The following is a 16,332-nucleotide window of genomic DNA, read 5'->3' on the forward strand; positions in this document are numbered from 1 at the left end:
GCATCATTCATTGAATCTATCTAATATGGATCATCTATTTTCAGATTCTTTTCTTAACCATTTCAATACATCTTCTCACAGATTTACTTGTGTTTTTATTTTGGCATTTTCATTATTAATAGCATTAAAACATACGGTTGGAAATTGAATTAGCAAAGAAAATATGACTATACTGATATAAATATAATTATCATTTTACCTATCACATATCTCTAATACAATCTGAACTATCCTTTCCAATGAAAGGAATAATATAACTATAAATGACAAATTATCTGCTGCAAAATAAGTAGGTTTATTATATTTGAAAAAAGGGGAAGGACAAAGTAATCACTGTGTTAATACATAGCACAGTTTAATGTGTTAGTGTCATTATCATCATGTTCACTTCGATTTTCTCAAAGAGCATCTTACTTGAGCACTGTCTTGGCAGAGCTGCAGTCCTCAAATCTGATGGAGTAGCCCACCTCTTGGCCAAGCATGACATCCATCTCATCAGCCACCCTCTGGGCTACACTCATGGCAGCCACTCTCCTGGGCTGGGTGCACGCCACTGCTCTTTTTGGTCCAGGTATTGACCGCACCATTTCTACACACCACTGAGGGATCTGACACAGACAGATCAGGTAGTGTTAAAATTCTTGATTACTCTTAACCAGTTTTTTTTAATATTTCATCTCCTCCTCATGTACCCATGTATTACTTTGATAATCAAGATGATTTGGAAATACCACTGATAAGTATATGGTGAATATTCTTTGAAAAAGAGCAAACTTCCATTGCATTACCTATTAGTGACATAAAATATCACACAATTAGTGGAAATATAGAATATATAACCTATTAACCTTTTAATTATTTTCAATGTCTGACATGATTCTGGTTAAGATTAATTGGAGGTGTTTGTTGGGAACATATTAATTTGTTCACCATCTTGTTCAGCATTTACATCAGCAGATAAGACAAGTAAACAAGAAAACAATAACATGAGAATCATGATTAAAAATCTTAATGACATTTTAACTGCATTTGGATGAGTTGATGGTAGTCAAACAGCCTGGACTGTTTTGTGTGTTTGACGTGTCAAATACTTGAAATAAATGTTTTTAGAGTACTCTTTCCCTGAAAATTGAAAAGTATTCAGAATGTTATCTTCTTTATTCCAAAATGGTGCAGTTCTAATGCTGGAATACTTTGTACTGTATTCCAATGTCTTCTGATTTTTGAAAAATTCAGTAAAATCCATTAAACACAAAACATTAATAATTTAACATTGTAAATGCAGCTTCCTCACTTAAAGAGCAACTACCACAGGCAACAGTGCACGGAAATCAGTAAAGGCATACGCCTTCACAAATATTCAATCCCCCCTTGATGAACATTTTCTGACTCTCAGGTTTCACACAAATGCGCCACACAAATGTTGATGACATGATTTTTTTCACATCAACATGGCACAAAACACAAACAAGATTATTCCCATTATATTAACAAGCAGTTAGGAAACAATTTAAATTTCCCTCAGGAGAGGGCCATGGCTCATCCTGGGATTTATTTTGGGCAATTTCTCTTAGAGGTCTTGAAAACAGGCATTTTGTCTCTTTTCATTAACTTAAAATAAACTGAATAAACACACAGAGTGAACTCACTGGGCAGACAAACGTTTTTAAAGCATGTGGTGGTTACCAAATAAAAGATCGAACTCAGCAAATGAACGGAGAAAACAGAAATACATGTGCTTTCATACAGGTCAGACACAGCACAATTCATCTAATAAGGAAGAAAAATTGCAGTTAGAAGAAAAGCTCGATTGATGTTTTTCCAACAAGTTGCAGTTGATCCAAGGATCAACTGCAACTCCTTAGATCAACCACTCAGTCTAATGAATGGGACTGCAGTGCACATTGTGCAATGAAAATAGGACAGTTCTGAAACTTACACCTCCACTTTATCTAAAAGTTTATGACCAGTGGAATTCCACCAACAGGGCAATTTCAGCACTAATATTTAGCACCAGCTGCTGAAAGCTAGTGAGTGCAAAAACAGGCTTACACCAAGTACATTACAGAATGAACATTCACAGGAACAGGATTTGAGTTAAAAAACTAAGTGATGAGACTAGCAAAAATGGTTAAAAAAAAGAAGTCAACATTTAATGTATGAGAAAGACATCAATACATATCAGTCCAAAACTACAAGTGTGCAGGAAGCAATGCTCTCGCCTTAAGTTGGGAACACACAACAAAACTTTTGCAGCCATTAATAATTTTGAAAAGACTTGAGGTTCACACTGACCGACTACAATCAGCAGATTTTTTTTTTGACAAACTCAAAGGCAGGGACCAAACATATCACGGCTGTGCCTAATGAGGGATCACAGACTATGATTTATCAAACCAACTGCGCATATCAACCCTTGCGAGATCAAGCATATCGACAAAAGCAACACAATGGAGGGTAAACAAATATGGATGAAAAACAAAAATGCTTGCTGTTGCTGTCATATGCACAAATCATATAAGCGTAGTCCAGTTTTGCTTTGTAACCCTTCTCCCTCCTCCGCTGTCTGCCATTGTTGTTTCGGTAGTTCTACAATTTCCCGTCGTCATCTCTGCTGATGCCGCTTCTTGTGTCCCACCTACTCTTTTTTATTGGCAGTTGGCAACATGTCATTGCAGTTGGGTCGGTAATTCACACACACAATCCTATTGCATTCAGTGTCAGCTCAACAATCAAAACATGTATGACTGGCTGGCTGACCATAACCCACTAACAATAATAGAATACTGAGAGATTTTATGGTGGATAAATCCCATGTTAAAAACATGAAAGTACATTTTACATTGTGTTGGTTTGATAACCATATGCAAGGTTTTGGAAAAACCTTGCATATGGTTTTGCTGGAATACTGTTTTATGACAATTAAGTAACCCTTCACCGCATAGTAATTTAGACAGTTGGACCCCTGGAAATCAATGGAAGGCTGTTCTAAGAGTTCACCTCAATCTCAAGATGAAATGTTTCCCTCCTGATGAGAATGATGTATTTTCGAAAGACATTGCTCTCATCCTTAGGACATAAGGGGTCACTGATGTCATTGATAAGGATAACAATGCTTCACAGTCACCCTATCTAAGTCCAATTGGACACCAATCTGTAATTTCTGACAGATGCACTTGGTAAGGGTTGTCCAAAATAACCTTTCTTGAACTCTTAATCATCTGCAGTAATCAAGAGCATATAACATTTTCACCTTAATATTGAATGAAATCCTATTAGCGTATTTTCCGCACTATAAGGCACACTTAAAAGCCTTTAATTTTCTCAAAAACCAACAGTGCGCCTTATAATCCGATGAGCCTTATACATGGATCAATATTGGTTAATTATGGTTACCATAGTCAGGCGGCATCGCCAAAGTAGCAGAGGTAAAAAACAGTAAAGGGGAATTCCAGTCCCATACTACTTATGCGTGTATGAAGACCCCAAATGGCACTTTTCAAGAGACATGCTCACGACGCTGAGTTCAAACTCAAGGCGATCAGTCACACAGTAGAACATGGGAATAGAGCAGCAGCGATAGAATTCAACATTCAATCAATGGTACAGAAGTGGAGGAAGCAACAAGATGACCTGGACCAAATAAAGAAGACTTAACAGAGTTTCCAAGGAAACAAAGCGAGATGGCCGAAGTTGGAGGACAAACTCAAACAGTGGGTTGTTGAACCGAGAGCAGCAAGTAGAAGCGTCTCTACAGTCACTATTTGATTGAATGCAATAGCGCGAGCTAGCGACAAGAACTTAAACGACTTTAGCGGTGGTCCTTCTTGGTGCTTTCATTTTATGAAAAGCTTTGAACCGTGACAAGTGGAGTTGGAAATACATTGTTTTCAATGAAGGCGGCACAAATACCTACTTGTACGTACAGTACTGTATTGTGAATACACTTACTTCTTTTGGGAGTGAATGGAGTTGTCAGAACGTTGGTTTGTATTCTATTAATGAAGTTTGACTGACTGACTTATCTGACAGTTTTGTTGACATTCCCTTTAGCAAACCTTCATCTCGTGAATGCATAATGCAGTAGTTTCGATTCTATGCGCCTTATAAATGAAAATAGTTTGAAAACATTGAAGGTGCCCCTTATAAGCCGATGCACCTTATAGTGCGGAAAATACAGTACTACTTCTTTTACCGAGAGCACTGATATAATCAGGGACAACTACTTAGATATCCAAACAACCTATGGACACTATAATGGCGACAGAACCTGCCATATAGTACCCCAATATAACCAAAGCTGTCATGCACAGAAATAAAACGAAAACTGAGAAAATAATAGGGGGCATGCATAGAGTTGTGTGCACGAAACCACCCCATTCATCACATTCACTCACATCGATAGTCTGCAATGAGGTCTGGGAAAGACAGATGGAAAACAAACTATTATCCCCAACTAGATTGGGCCAATCCACTTCACACACATTGGCATGCCTTACAATTCCACATGCCCCCCTTCTCCAAACCCAAGATGCACACTCTTATGACTAACCAATTTCTGTTAAACTATCCAGGGAATTCCAAACAGCGAACAAACTGCAGTGGTCTCACAGCACGGCATCTTAGTTTCTACACACTATCAGATCAACAACAAATACCACCCCAATCTGGTCCCCAACCTGGGTCCACAGGATGATCCATATACATTTCCCAGCATTAAAAAAAACACCTTTTGGCTATTTAGCATGGGTATGAGACGATAAGGCAGCAGATTGTTTGTAGATGGGTTCAACATGAATATATTTGGGCATAAAGCTGACAGGGAAGAATGGAAACTGCACCTTACATCAATACAAAACTATTACAAAAATAAAGTTCAATATGGAAACAAATTTCATCAGGTTTGGATGACTGGGATATGGGTCCATAAATAGAATCTTTTGAAATTTTGAAGGTATAGTTCTTCACACTGATTTGAATGGAGCAGATCCAGGAATCACCACTAGTCTTACAATATCTGAATGCTCTAATCATGTGCCTTACCGAGTCTATCAAAAAGATCAACTGTGTTATATGAGGTGAAAGAATGCTATTTTCGCCCTTCGGTGAGATTTCAGAAACATGTATTTCTGTCAAGGCACATTGAAGCAACTAATGCCCCAGCAAAACTTTTATACATATGTTAAGTTAGATTATGTGGTAATTCAGAGATGAATTGGGAGCAAAACATGAGTTTTTCTTTATTATTGTTTTTCTGATATTATTGGGCAGCAGTTACCCATTTCTTATACACTTTGGCTTTTGTTTGTTATTGTTTGGCAAATCTGCTCTGGGAATTATTTCTGAGGTTTTGAAATCAGTCAAATTAACTGATTTGAATGATGTATGACCATTTTTGATTCTGTTACTAGATACACTGTTATTTAGCCTGGCATTAAAAAATAATGTACAAAACCTTGAACTGCATTGCTGCAACTCTACCTGTGTGGTCTTTCCAGAGCCGGTCTCTCCAACAAGCACAAAAGACTGGTTACGCATTAGGATGTCACTGAAGCGCTCCCTGTACTCCCACACCGGAAGCTGCAGTCGTTTCTTGAGGATCTCATGGTAACGTGGTGTGTGGGGCAGGTTTGTGAAAGGGTTGATCTGCTGCTGGACAGGGAGTTGCCTGATGAAGCCTCCACTGCTGGCATTTGGGTAGTTGGTCATCCCTGAAGACTTCATCCGGTCATAGTCTCGATAATGGTCACGGTCTCGGTCCTTTGACCGCCTATCACTATCTCTGTCCCTGTCACGCCTGTGGAGGGAAAGGTGCATGGATTAAATGTTTGCATATATCACCCCACAGAGAAACTACACAAACCATGAAATTACCCAAGCATGGATGCAGGCACAAAAAAAAACCCTACAAAAATATTGCTTTCAAACTCATCAGGGGAAACACAAATAAACTATACATAAAAAGCACAACATGGATCCGACAGTGCACAAATGTTGGGGCCTGTCAAGTTATTTTTCGTGAAACCAAATGAAAAGGTTACTGCACATTCTTATTCAATGTGGAAAAGCATAGCCTAATGAAGTGTGGCGTGGAAAGGTCATGAATGTAATAACTGCCCACAATATATATTAGACTAGATTGATTTTTTTTTCAAATGCAGGGACAGACTTGATTTGAGATGATGATGTAAACTATTTAGGTCCCACAGTCAACTTTAAAGGACCCCAGGAGCCTTGCTTTACAGCCTGCTCTTGCAATAAAACTGGTCACAAATCAGACTGATATGGAGAATGACATGCTCGTACTCATACTGTAAGCAGAAATATGAGCAAAAATTTGGCCACTGACTATGAGGGCAAATGAAACAACAGAGCTTTCATCATATACAAATTACTTAAATTAACCAAATTCTTTATATATCAGAAATTTGGTTACAGTTATTACCTACTGATATTTAAAGCAGCTTATGAAAGGCAAGGAAAATGTTGCAGTATGAGCCTCCATGGAGGTGGTAATCTTAAGTGTCACTAAAAGAGACACTCGTCTGCAAATATTTGATATGAGTAGCCATGTGTGGGCCCGTAGAGAAAGGGCATTAAAATGATTAATACAAGGTTCTCTCGCAGCCATAAGTGCCCCCATATGGCAAATATTGGACATTGAAGAATGTATCTTTAGGTGCCCGCCTTCACAATAATAGCCAACTGCACTATCGCTAGGGGGTTAGCATTAGCCGACTGGGGATAATTTTGAGCATCTAACACAAAGCTTTTGTGGTCGATAGAGCCAAAAGCAGTAAAGCACTAAATATGCCATGATATGGTGGCAATGCTTCGTCATAATTGTGAACTTGCACCCAACTTGTGTGCTTAAATAGCATGAACTTCCCAAGAGCTAGCCACGTTAGCCACGTGTAGGTGACAAGGCCATTATTATTGTGCCAGGGCTGGCAGTTAGCTTAACTGGCTAACTTACGATACCCACTTCCCCAGAGGGCCAGTGTGTAAGCACATCCCTGAGCGACACCGTTTGCACTATTACTGTTGGTATTTTCCACCCCGGACTCGCTATGGGTTGCAGCAGACAAAAAACGGAGGAGCTAGACTGCAGACAAATAAATAAATAAATAAATAAATAACCAAGACAACCGCTGCCGGGTAGCGCTGACGCCAAAAGTCCAATAAATGTTTATTTATGCAAATATTAACGAGATATATCGGTCTCCACAATCGAACCCTGATACAGGGTTCTAATCAATTTCCCTGAAAACACCGCTTTCACGGCTATTTCGTCCATATAACGACACCCCCACCACCACCACCAAAGGTGAATTTGGGGGAAAATGGCAACCGGAAGCTATTACCTCATCATTGTTATCCTGGACAAACTAACTAAACAGCGGAATTAAAGCGGAGACGGCCGGCGGACAAGAGCGGCTTCACAGTGGCCTGTGCGCGGCGGCGTCCATGCTGGCCGTGGGTGCAGCTCCGGTGCAGCAATTCGGAAAGCGGTGGAGGATGCGGAAGGTCTCCTGCCGTTCGGGAGGGTACAATAGTGTGACCGCCAAAACCGTGTGAGCGCGCACACGCACACACGTACGTACGTACTTACGTACGTACTTACGTACGCGCTTGTGTTTGCACTGCTCCTCTCTTGCCCTCGCGGTCTCCTGTGTGTACAGTGGAGTCAGGCTTCTGCACTGCGTGTCAGTGTATCGCACTGTGTGCCGGCGCTGCAACAGTAGACCAACACGATGAATTCAAACGGAAGAGATAAACTGCAATCGATAGCTTTCAAATAAAAAGAAGAATAGCTCATAGGTTTATGTTGAATTCTCAAAAAACGTTTTTTTCTTTGGGCAACATGCTTAAGAAGTAAAGGCTGCAAAATGACTTGAAGAAAGTTTGCTTCCAACTTTCTGAGTAAACATGATAAATAAGATTATGTTTTGAGAATGCCTGATCATGAAAAGGTTTCCATTTCCAGAATAGTGCATGATATTTAAAACACATTATTTTTCTCTTTCTCATATTCATATTTCCTATGTTCCCATGTGTTTTCCAAGTTATTGTTTGTTTCCAGTTTTCTACAAGAAATGAACCCTGAGTGGGTTGCACAACCCCTTTGACAATTTGGATTGTTGTTGGTTTGTTTTGCAGAAATTCAGAATAACAAACAAGTTTGGGACCTGTATGAAAATGCAAATAACCTTTTTTGTGCAATTTATTTACTGATTTAATAGACTAGATTTAATAGAATTCTTCAGTTACTGCAGTGCCAGGGCTCCAGTCACATGATTATTTTGAAATAAAAAGTATTATAACACAATATACAAAGGGCAGCACGGTGGCACAGTGATTAGCACTTTGGCCTCACAGAACAAAGGACCCTGCTTTGATTCTGACAAGGGAACCTTTCTGTGTGGAGTTCGCATGTTCTCCCTGTGTCTGCATAGGTTTCCTCCTGGTTCTCTGGTTTCCTCCCACAGTTCAAAAACATGCTGCATGTTAATTAGAAAAAATGGGAAAAATTGCCCTGAATGAGTGAGTGAATGTTGTCTGTATATATGACCCTGCAATTGACTGCCAACTGGTCTATGGTGTACCCCGCCTCTCGCCCAATCACAGGTTCCAACATCCCCTGTGAACCTGAGTGCAGGATAAGTGGCAGACGATGGATGGATGGATGGATGGATGGATGTCTGGATGGATGGATGGATGGATGGATGGATGGATGGATGATATACAAACCCCAGTTCCAATGAAGTTAGGAAGTTGTGTAAAATGTAAATAAAAACAGAATACAATGATTTGCAAATCACTTTGAACCGTTATTCAGTTGAATACACACCAAACACAATATATTTACTGTTCAAACTGATAAAAGTTATCTGTTTTTTTTTTTTTTTCATATGTCATTCATCTTGAATTTGATGTCTGCAACTCAGTCCCAAAAAACTGGGACAGAGGCAATGAAAAACTGAGGAAGTTGAGCAATGCTCAAAAAACACCTGTTTGGAATATTCCAAAGGTGAGTGCAGTAATTGGGTATAAAAGGAGCATCCCCCAAAAGGTTCCATTGTTCACAAGTAAGGGGTGAGGTGCAGTTCACCACTTTGCGAACTATTGCGTGAGCAAATAGTGAAACAGTTTAAGAACATTTCTCAAAATGACATTGCAAGGATTTTAGTGATGTCATCATCTATGGTACATAATATTGTCAAAAGATTCAGAGAATCTGGAGAATCTCTGTGCAAAAGCGCAAAGGCTGAAAACTAATATTGAATGCTGTGACCTTCAATCCCTCAGATTGTTCTGCCTTAAAAGCTGGCATCTTTGTGCAAAGGATATTGCCATGTGGGTTCAGGTACACGTCAAAAAAACTATTGTCAGTTAATACAGTTCCTTGCTGCATCATCAAATGCAAGTTAAAACTGTGCAATGCAAAGCCAAAGCCGTACATCAACAACACCCAGATCAGCCACAGGCTTCTCTAGGTCTGAGCGCACCTCATATGGACTGATGTGAAGTGGAAAAGTGTGCTGTGGTCTGATGAGTCTACATTTCAGATTGTTTTTGGAAATAATGGACGTCATGCCATCTGGGCCAAAGAGGAAAAGGACCATCAGGACTGCTGTCAGCGCAAAGTTCAAAAGCCAGTTTCTGTGATGATATGGGGGTGTGTTAGTGCCCATGGCACGGGGAACCTGCACATCTGTGAAGGCACCATAAAGGCTGAAAGATACATACAGGTTATGGATGAACATCTGCTGGCATCCAAGCAGCGTCCTTTTCAGGAACATCTCTGCTTATTTCAGCAGGAAAATGCCAAGCCACATTCTGCGCGAATTACGACAGCATGGCTTGGTCATAAAAGAGTGCAGGTACTAGACTGGCCTACCTGCGGTGCAAACTTGTTTCCTATTGAAAATGTGTGGCACATTAAGAAGCGCAAAATACGACAACAGAAATACTAGACTTTTGAACAGCTGAAGTTGTACATGAAGCAAAAATGAGCAAGAACTCAACTGACATAGCTTAAACAATTAATATCCTCATTTCCATAATGCTTATTAAGTGTTGTTAAAAGGAAAGGTGACGTAACACGGTGGTAAAAAAGCCCATGTCCCTGCTTTTTTTGGAATGTGTTGCAGGCGTGAGGTTTATCAGTTTGAACACTAAATACCTTGTCTTTATAGTGTATTCAACTGAATATTAGTTGAAAGTGACTTGTTGTTATGTTTTACACAGCATTCCAGTGTCATTGGAATTTGGGTTTGTAATATAACATAATATTCAACAACACATATTAGCTTGTACTGCTGATGATGATGATTTGCTTTATTTTTTTCATATAATGATATTGACCTAACCTTTAATAGGATAAATCAAAATTTCATTCAGTTTTCTTTTCTGTATTCTTGGACTCAGCATACATGAACAAACTCTCGTTCCACTTTGAGGGTCGTATCTAATCGACAATATATGTTCATGGTTCTGTTAGAACTGCCCTAAAATCTGTATTTCAATCTCCACAATTATGAAGGGATGAAAAATCTGTGGGTGACAACAATTATTGCATTGACACAGGTAATTACACAGCTTGGACATTGCTACAAAGCTGCATAATGGCCAATGGCTCAGTGCTTATTGCTGAAGAATTGATGGGGATGGTTAAAGAGAAGCCAACGTTACAACAAAGTCATAATGCTCGAATATTCAAGGATAATTTAAAATACTGGGGGGGCTTTCCGTCTGTCTCTCTTTCATGGCCTATTAAATCCGAGTCCAATTTATGTTTTAAAGGATTATGGCTAACATGGAGAAAAGGGAATATTCAGGGCTGTAGTCATTTTAGATTATTTTTTTAATTTGAACTGAAACTGTGGCTGCACTTTGAGTTTCCAAATATATAAATAGATTATTTGCTTTCACAAGATCTAAGTGTGCAGATATTTTTGTGTTGTGATATGTGGAAGTCATTTTGTATCATAAGAGCAAAGTACTCAGTGCTTGAGAAAAAGTACACCCTCTTCTTCTTTTCCTTTCAGCTGCTACCTTCAGGGTTTTGCCAGAGCAAATTGGCTTCCTCCATCTAACCTTATTTTCTGCACCCTCTTCTTTTACACCAACTAACTGCATGTCCTTTTTCACTACTTTCACACAACTTCTCTTCAGTCCTCCTCTAGGCCCCCTGTATGGCAGTTCTAACCTCAACATCTTTCAACCAATGCATTCATTATTTCTCTTTTGTATGTCCAAACCGTCTCTGTCTGGACCGCTTGAAAGAAAGTACAAATATAGTACTTAAGTAGTGAACAATTTTTGAGTATTACTATTTGATCGTACTTCAACTTCCATGTGAATTAATAATTTTAACCTCTAGTCCTCTACATTTATAAGATTATACATGTATATATAAATATATTTGGATTAAACTGGTACTGTTTCATTTTCTCTTACAAAACAGCTTTTGTTTTGTGTTTTGAAATAGCATGAGTAACACTGCACTAAAACACGTAACAAGCCACATCATGAGTAACAACACATAGTTAATCCGTCACAGACATGAAAAATATTGTAGGAACCTCCCTTTTCTCAGTAAAATGTTTTCAGAGCAAATTAAGAAATGTGTTTCAATTGCATTAGTACGCCACACAGTGTGTGCCAATATTGCATTAACAAGAGGTTTGACATGACTCCTGGCTACCGGGGAAACATTATAAAGCGAAGGGGTTTTATGAAATGGGACATCTGAGAATTATTTTGCTGCACGCAGAGAGCGTGCCTTGCAAATCTCTGAAATATGATTTTATTTACCCTGGTTTAAGTTTTAATGCGATTTGAATCCACACTTCAGGAAAGAGGTTCATGTTTCATGTTACATGAATAGATCTCTTCCTTCCAGATGTGCTGAGAGGTGAAAGGCAGACCTGTATGGAGATTGGTCAGGGACAAAGGGAACACCATGGCAATAAATTGCTGCAATATATATCACATTTTATCCATAGGAAACATTTAAATGCTAAATACAAAGACTTGTAATGATTAAAAACATAAAACTTTGAATGCCATCTACTTGCAGCAGTAATTGACATTCATTAATTTTATGGTCTCCCTTGATACTTTACCACTTTTTATCTGATCTCATACGGGCATGTTAAGCTAATTAAGCTCGCTTTGTGGCGCTCCTTTTGCCGGGTGAATCCTGCATGATATTTTATCCCAACAGCAATTCAACCTTATATTGAAGTTTTTGTGCCCCTTTAGAGACAAAATAAAGGAAAGCGGCGTGAGGTTATCGTTGTTCTGTAACGCAGAAGGGCAGGAGCTAATCCCAACTGTCATTGGGTGAGGCAGGGTTTACCATGGGCCGGTCGGCAGTCGACCACAGGGTCACACACACCATTCCCTCTCCTGTCCACACATCTATTTTGAGAGAGGGAGAATAGGTAGTTTAGATGGGGTGTTTGGTCTTAGAATGTCGATAGGGAAGAACAGAGAAGGTCAGAAGGACAAAAAGTATATGATAGGGTGCAAAGAGAGGATTGTGGAATTGCACAAGGAAGTCTGGAGTGGCGTAGCAGTATTACAGTGGTGCGGGACAGGAATGAGAGCTGTAAGACTGTGGTGGGATGTGCCGTGGGTGTGACAGAGTAGTTCAGGGTGGAGGTGGGACTGCATCAAGGATCAGCTCTGAGCCCTTTCTTGTTCTCTATGGTGATGGATGGGTGACAGATAAAGTTAGACAGGAATCTCCATGAACTATGATGTTTGCAGATGACATTGTTATCTGCTGTGCGAGCAGGGAGCAGGTGTAGGAAATTCTAGACAGGTAGAGGTATGCCCTGGAAGGTACAGGAATGAACGTCAGTGGCAGCAAGACTGCATACACAATACATGTGTGAGTGGATGAGAGGTCCCAAGTGGAGGCTACATGCAGTGTAAATAAAGGTGATTTGATGTACTTGGGTCAACAGTCCAGAGCTATGGAGAGCTGCCTGTCAATCACACAGCCACATATGGAGATATATCCATCCGGGCGAGTCCAAATACAGAAAGCTGAAACCTTTCGTCCTCAAGCATCAGTTCAGGGTGAGAGAATCAGACTGTGAAGGCGACGTCCTGTGGCCACCTCCCAGCTCAAACTGCACCCGATCTCCTTGGCCATTCTTACAATTGGTGTGCCCTCGGGAACCTTTAAGGTTAAAAGTCAATCTTAGATTAAGTTTAATTTTATATCTACAGTTTGAACTTGGTTTGGGCCTACAACAAAACCCCTCTAATAAGGGTCACAGTTAAAGAACTTGATTCATACATCCTTGAATCTGCAACCTTCTTCATGTGTAAGGGAGTTCAAACTACTGCACCACCATGCTGCAGTTTTTTCAGCAATATTTTTTTTCAAGTTTTCAATTTTTTTAAGGCTTATTTCCTGGTGATATTATTGTGTAACTTTTTTTTTTTTTTTTTTCAATTAACTGCAATGAAAATTATTTTCTGATTGCTTTCATTCCAATTCGGTCCATAATTGTAAAGCATGGGGTAAGGTTTTACAGTTTTTCTTAGCTTATGAAAAATTCAAAGTACATACAACTCTAACAATTCATTTTTACTGTGTGGTTGTATATGTGTGCGCGTGTGTCTTATAAAAAACAAAACAAAACAAAACAAAACAAAACAAAAAGCAGTTAAAACAATTCAATCTTTCCTGGAAAAAAAGACCAGAGCTGGGCTAGTTTTAAATGGACACAGTTTAACTATCTAAAGATGACTATTCTTTATTTAGATTTGACAGCTGCGGTAATGAGAAAATGCAGACTGCTGCAGCACCATTCCAATTTAAGAGGGCAAACTGAACAAACGATGCAGTTATGCATGGAGGATTTATGATAAATTCAAATTATTAACTCCACATGAAACAAACAGGAAAAAGATGACTGACATATCCTCCCTGTTCTACTCCCCTTCTATTATCTCAGATAATAACATCCTTGTCAGCAACAGAGCAGAAAGTTATATTCCTCAAATCACAGCCCCTGTGGAGCGAGGCTGCAGGGCTCAACGAGTGTCTCAGGTGCTGTATGATAAAACTCGGGCAAGCGGAAAAAAGCAAGGTGAGCGAGTGAAACACGGATCACAAGGGCAGCGACCATCACTGAAAGATGCAACCAGTTGGTATAGTAATTAACCCTGGCCTGGAATCTGCAGGCTCCAAATGCCCCCGTTCACCCCATCCCTCAAATCTTTGAAGGATCCTGAAATGATGGGGTGTCAAATCCCCCCTACCTGCAGTGGCCCCCTGGCTCCATGGTCACACTTATTAGAGCTGGTGAGCAGGGCTGTGACCCGGCTGGTCTTTCCCACTATCCAGACTCCAGGGAAAGATGAGTAGGGTCTGTGGATCAGAACAAAGTTGATAGTGATATAAGATTGGTGGGGGTATATGATTTGATACAAACTATTTCACTGTCTACAAAAAAGAAAGGGTAGCGGCAAAGTGCAAAGCAAGAAAAGACAGGTGCTCATATAAACCAGTGATCTCTTCAGTGTCGCTGAAACAGTTGAGACGAGTGCCTTACTTAAATGTAGGGTTTGACATTGATAGTTGCTGTTACCATAGCTTCATTGTATTTGCAGTTGCCTTGTAGGGATGCAGAATTCTTAAATAGTCTTCTCCTTCTGAAAGGGCTCTGCGGGCAGTCAAAAATATTAACGTGTGTGACAAGACAAAATATTGGCTCATGAAATCCTCATCTGGTTGATAATATGGTTTCATCCATCTGATGAGGTAATTAGTATCATCATCTGGGGTCTAATGACATCATGTTATCGCTGTTCTTTCCACCTGGAAAACTGTTTTAACTGACTTAGTTACTGCTCTTCTTGGACTTCTGTCACAATTTAATGAAGACAGTGTCACGTGTTAGTGATCATGTGTAGTCAGTTGGCACGAAATTCTTTCAGATATTTGTTTCCATCAGTTTTGGCGTCAGCTGCTCGAGTTCCTCCCAGGTTTGTAAATGAAGTCGAGGATGAATACAGATTGTTTTTCAACAGTTGAACAAGGGTAAATACATACAGTATATAAGCAACGGGACTGAAAGTGGATGTAAACAGGGGTGGGGGGGATTGGGGGGCCATGCAACAAATTGCACCTTGGAATTCAGATTTGTAGCATAAACGGATCTTTGAGGGATGATACAACAAATGACTCTTGATTGGAATAAGGTTCCCAAATGTAGATCCCCAAATGGTTTTGTTATGGATAGTGAGAAGAACAAAAGCTGATTTTCTATGGTCTCAATTGTCTTAGTGCTTATAAGATTAATTCCTATCATTATTAATAAAGCCCTGAAGGACAGTTACCTCGCATTGCTTCAAAACTGCGGTTTCCTCAATTCAGAAGATGTATTACCTTAATTCGCTGCATTTCTTCTTTATTCAAAGAAGAGCCAAATGTTTCAAGATAAACACTTAATTTTTTTTCAGGTATGCAATGCACCAGAAAATGCTATAGCTGTTTGAGGAATCCAGGAGCATGCTGGTATCATCGCACAATTTCATTAGTTCAGTTTCCATCTGGTTTATAAACTTCAACTCCTTAGGGGGAGAAAAGGCTTATAGCAGTGTGCCAAATCAGCTGCCTGGCACAGGGCCGATGCTGGGTACACACCATGGCTGCCTAGCTTGAATTCCTTCTCTTCTCGCCTCTGTTTTGTGTCAGAGATTAAAAATAGCAAGTTGCCGTCTGCAGAACAAGCACTTCATGGCTGCTGGCTTTGACACCCTGTTTGCCTGGAGAGGCCAGCTGTCACCTGCATGTAGCAAGAAGAGGACTCGCTACCTACTCCCGTCACACAGTAGACTCTGGCTTCAAGACAGGGAGGCGTGACTGTGCTACTATTTAACAGCGTTGAAAAACAGTGTATAAGTGTAAAACTATTGCTTTGTGGGATTTACAATAATACTGATAAAAGGGCTTGCCAATATGATTCATGTCAAATATCAAATAATGCAATACATACAAGGTATGTGTATATATATATATATATATATATATATATGTATTGCGTTATTTGCAATTACACATACAATTACCCACAAAATCTGAATTTTTTGAAGACTAAGCAAGAAACGACTTAAACAAGTCTGGTTTAGCTAAAACATCAGAAATGTCTAGGAACTCATCAAAAAAAAAAAAAGAAATTGACTATATTATGACCAAAATATTATGAAGCTATCAAAAAATGACCTAAAATCTAAATAATTCCGATGATTTATTTCCCATATTGTCAACCCCTATTTAAGACACTCAAATGTGTTAGTTAT

The 16,332-nt window shown here is 39.5% G+C and overlaps 1 protein-coding gene across 1 annotated transcript in view; it reads right to left on the reverse strand.

Annotated features, from left to right (window-relative positions):
• The window catches only part of dhx15 (DEAH (Asp-Glu-Ala-His) box helicase 15), a 30,359-nt gene extending 22,802 nt beyond the window's left edge, over positions 1-7,557 (reverse strand). The window contains exons 1-3 of the mRNA XM_086166291.1: positions 7,365-7,557; positions 5,482-5,797; positions 415-608 (exon numbers count right to left, since the gene is read on the reverse strand). Coding sequence (XP_086022417.1) covers positions 415-608; positions 5,482-5,797; positions 7,365-7,372 — 518 coding nt within the window. The 5' untranslated portion in view covers positions 7,373-7,557. The remainder of the gene's footprint in view (positions 1-414; positions 609-5,481; positions 5,798-7,364) is intronic.
• Between the last annotated feature and the right edge of the window lie 8,775 nt (positions 7,558-16,332).

This window comes from Fistularia commersonii, chromosome 19 (genome assembly GCF_037954325.1).
Source record: "Fistularia commersonii isolate RoL2024-O1a breed Wild chromosome 19, RoL_Fcom_v1.0, whole genome shotgun sequence".
Taxonomy (NCBI): domain Eukaryota; kingdom Metazoa; phylum Chordata; class Actinopteri; order Syngnathiformes; family Fistulariidae; genus Fistularia; species Fistularia commersonii.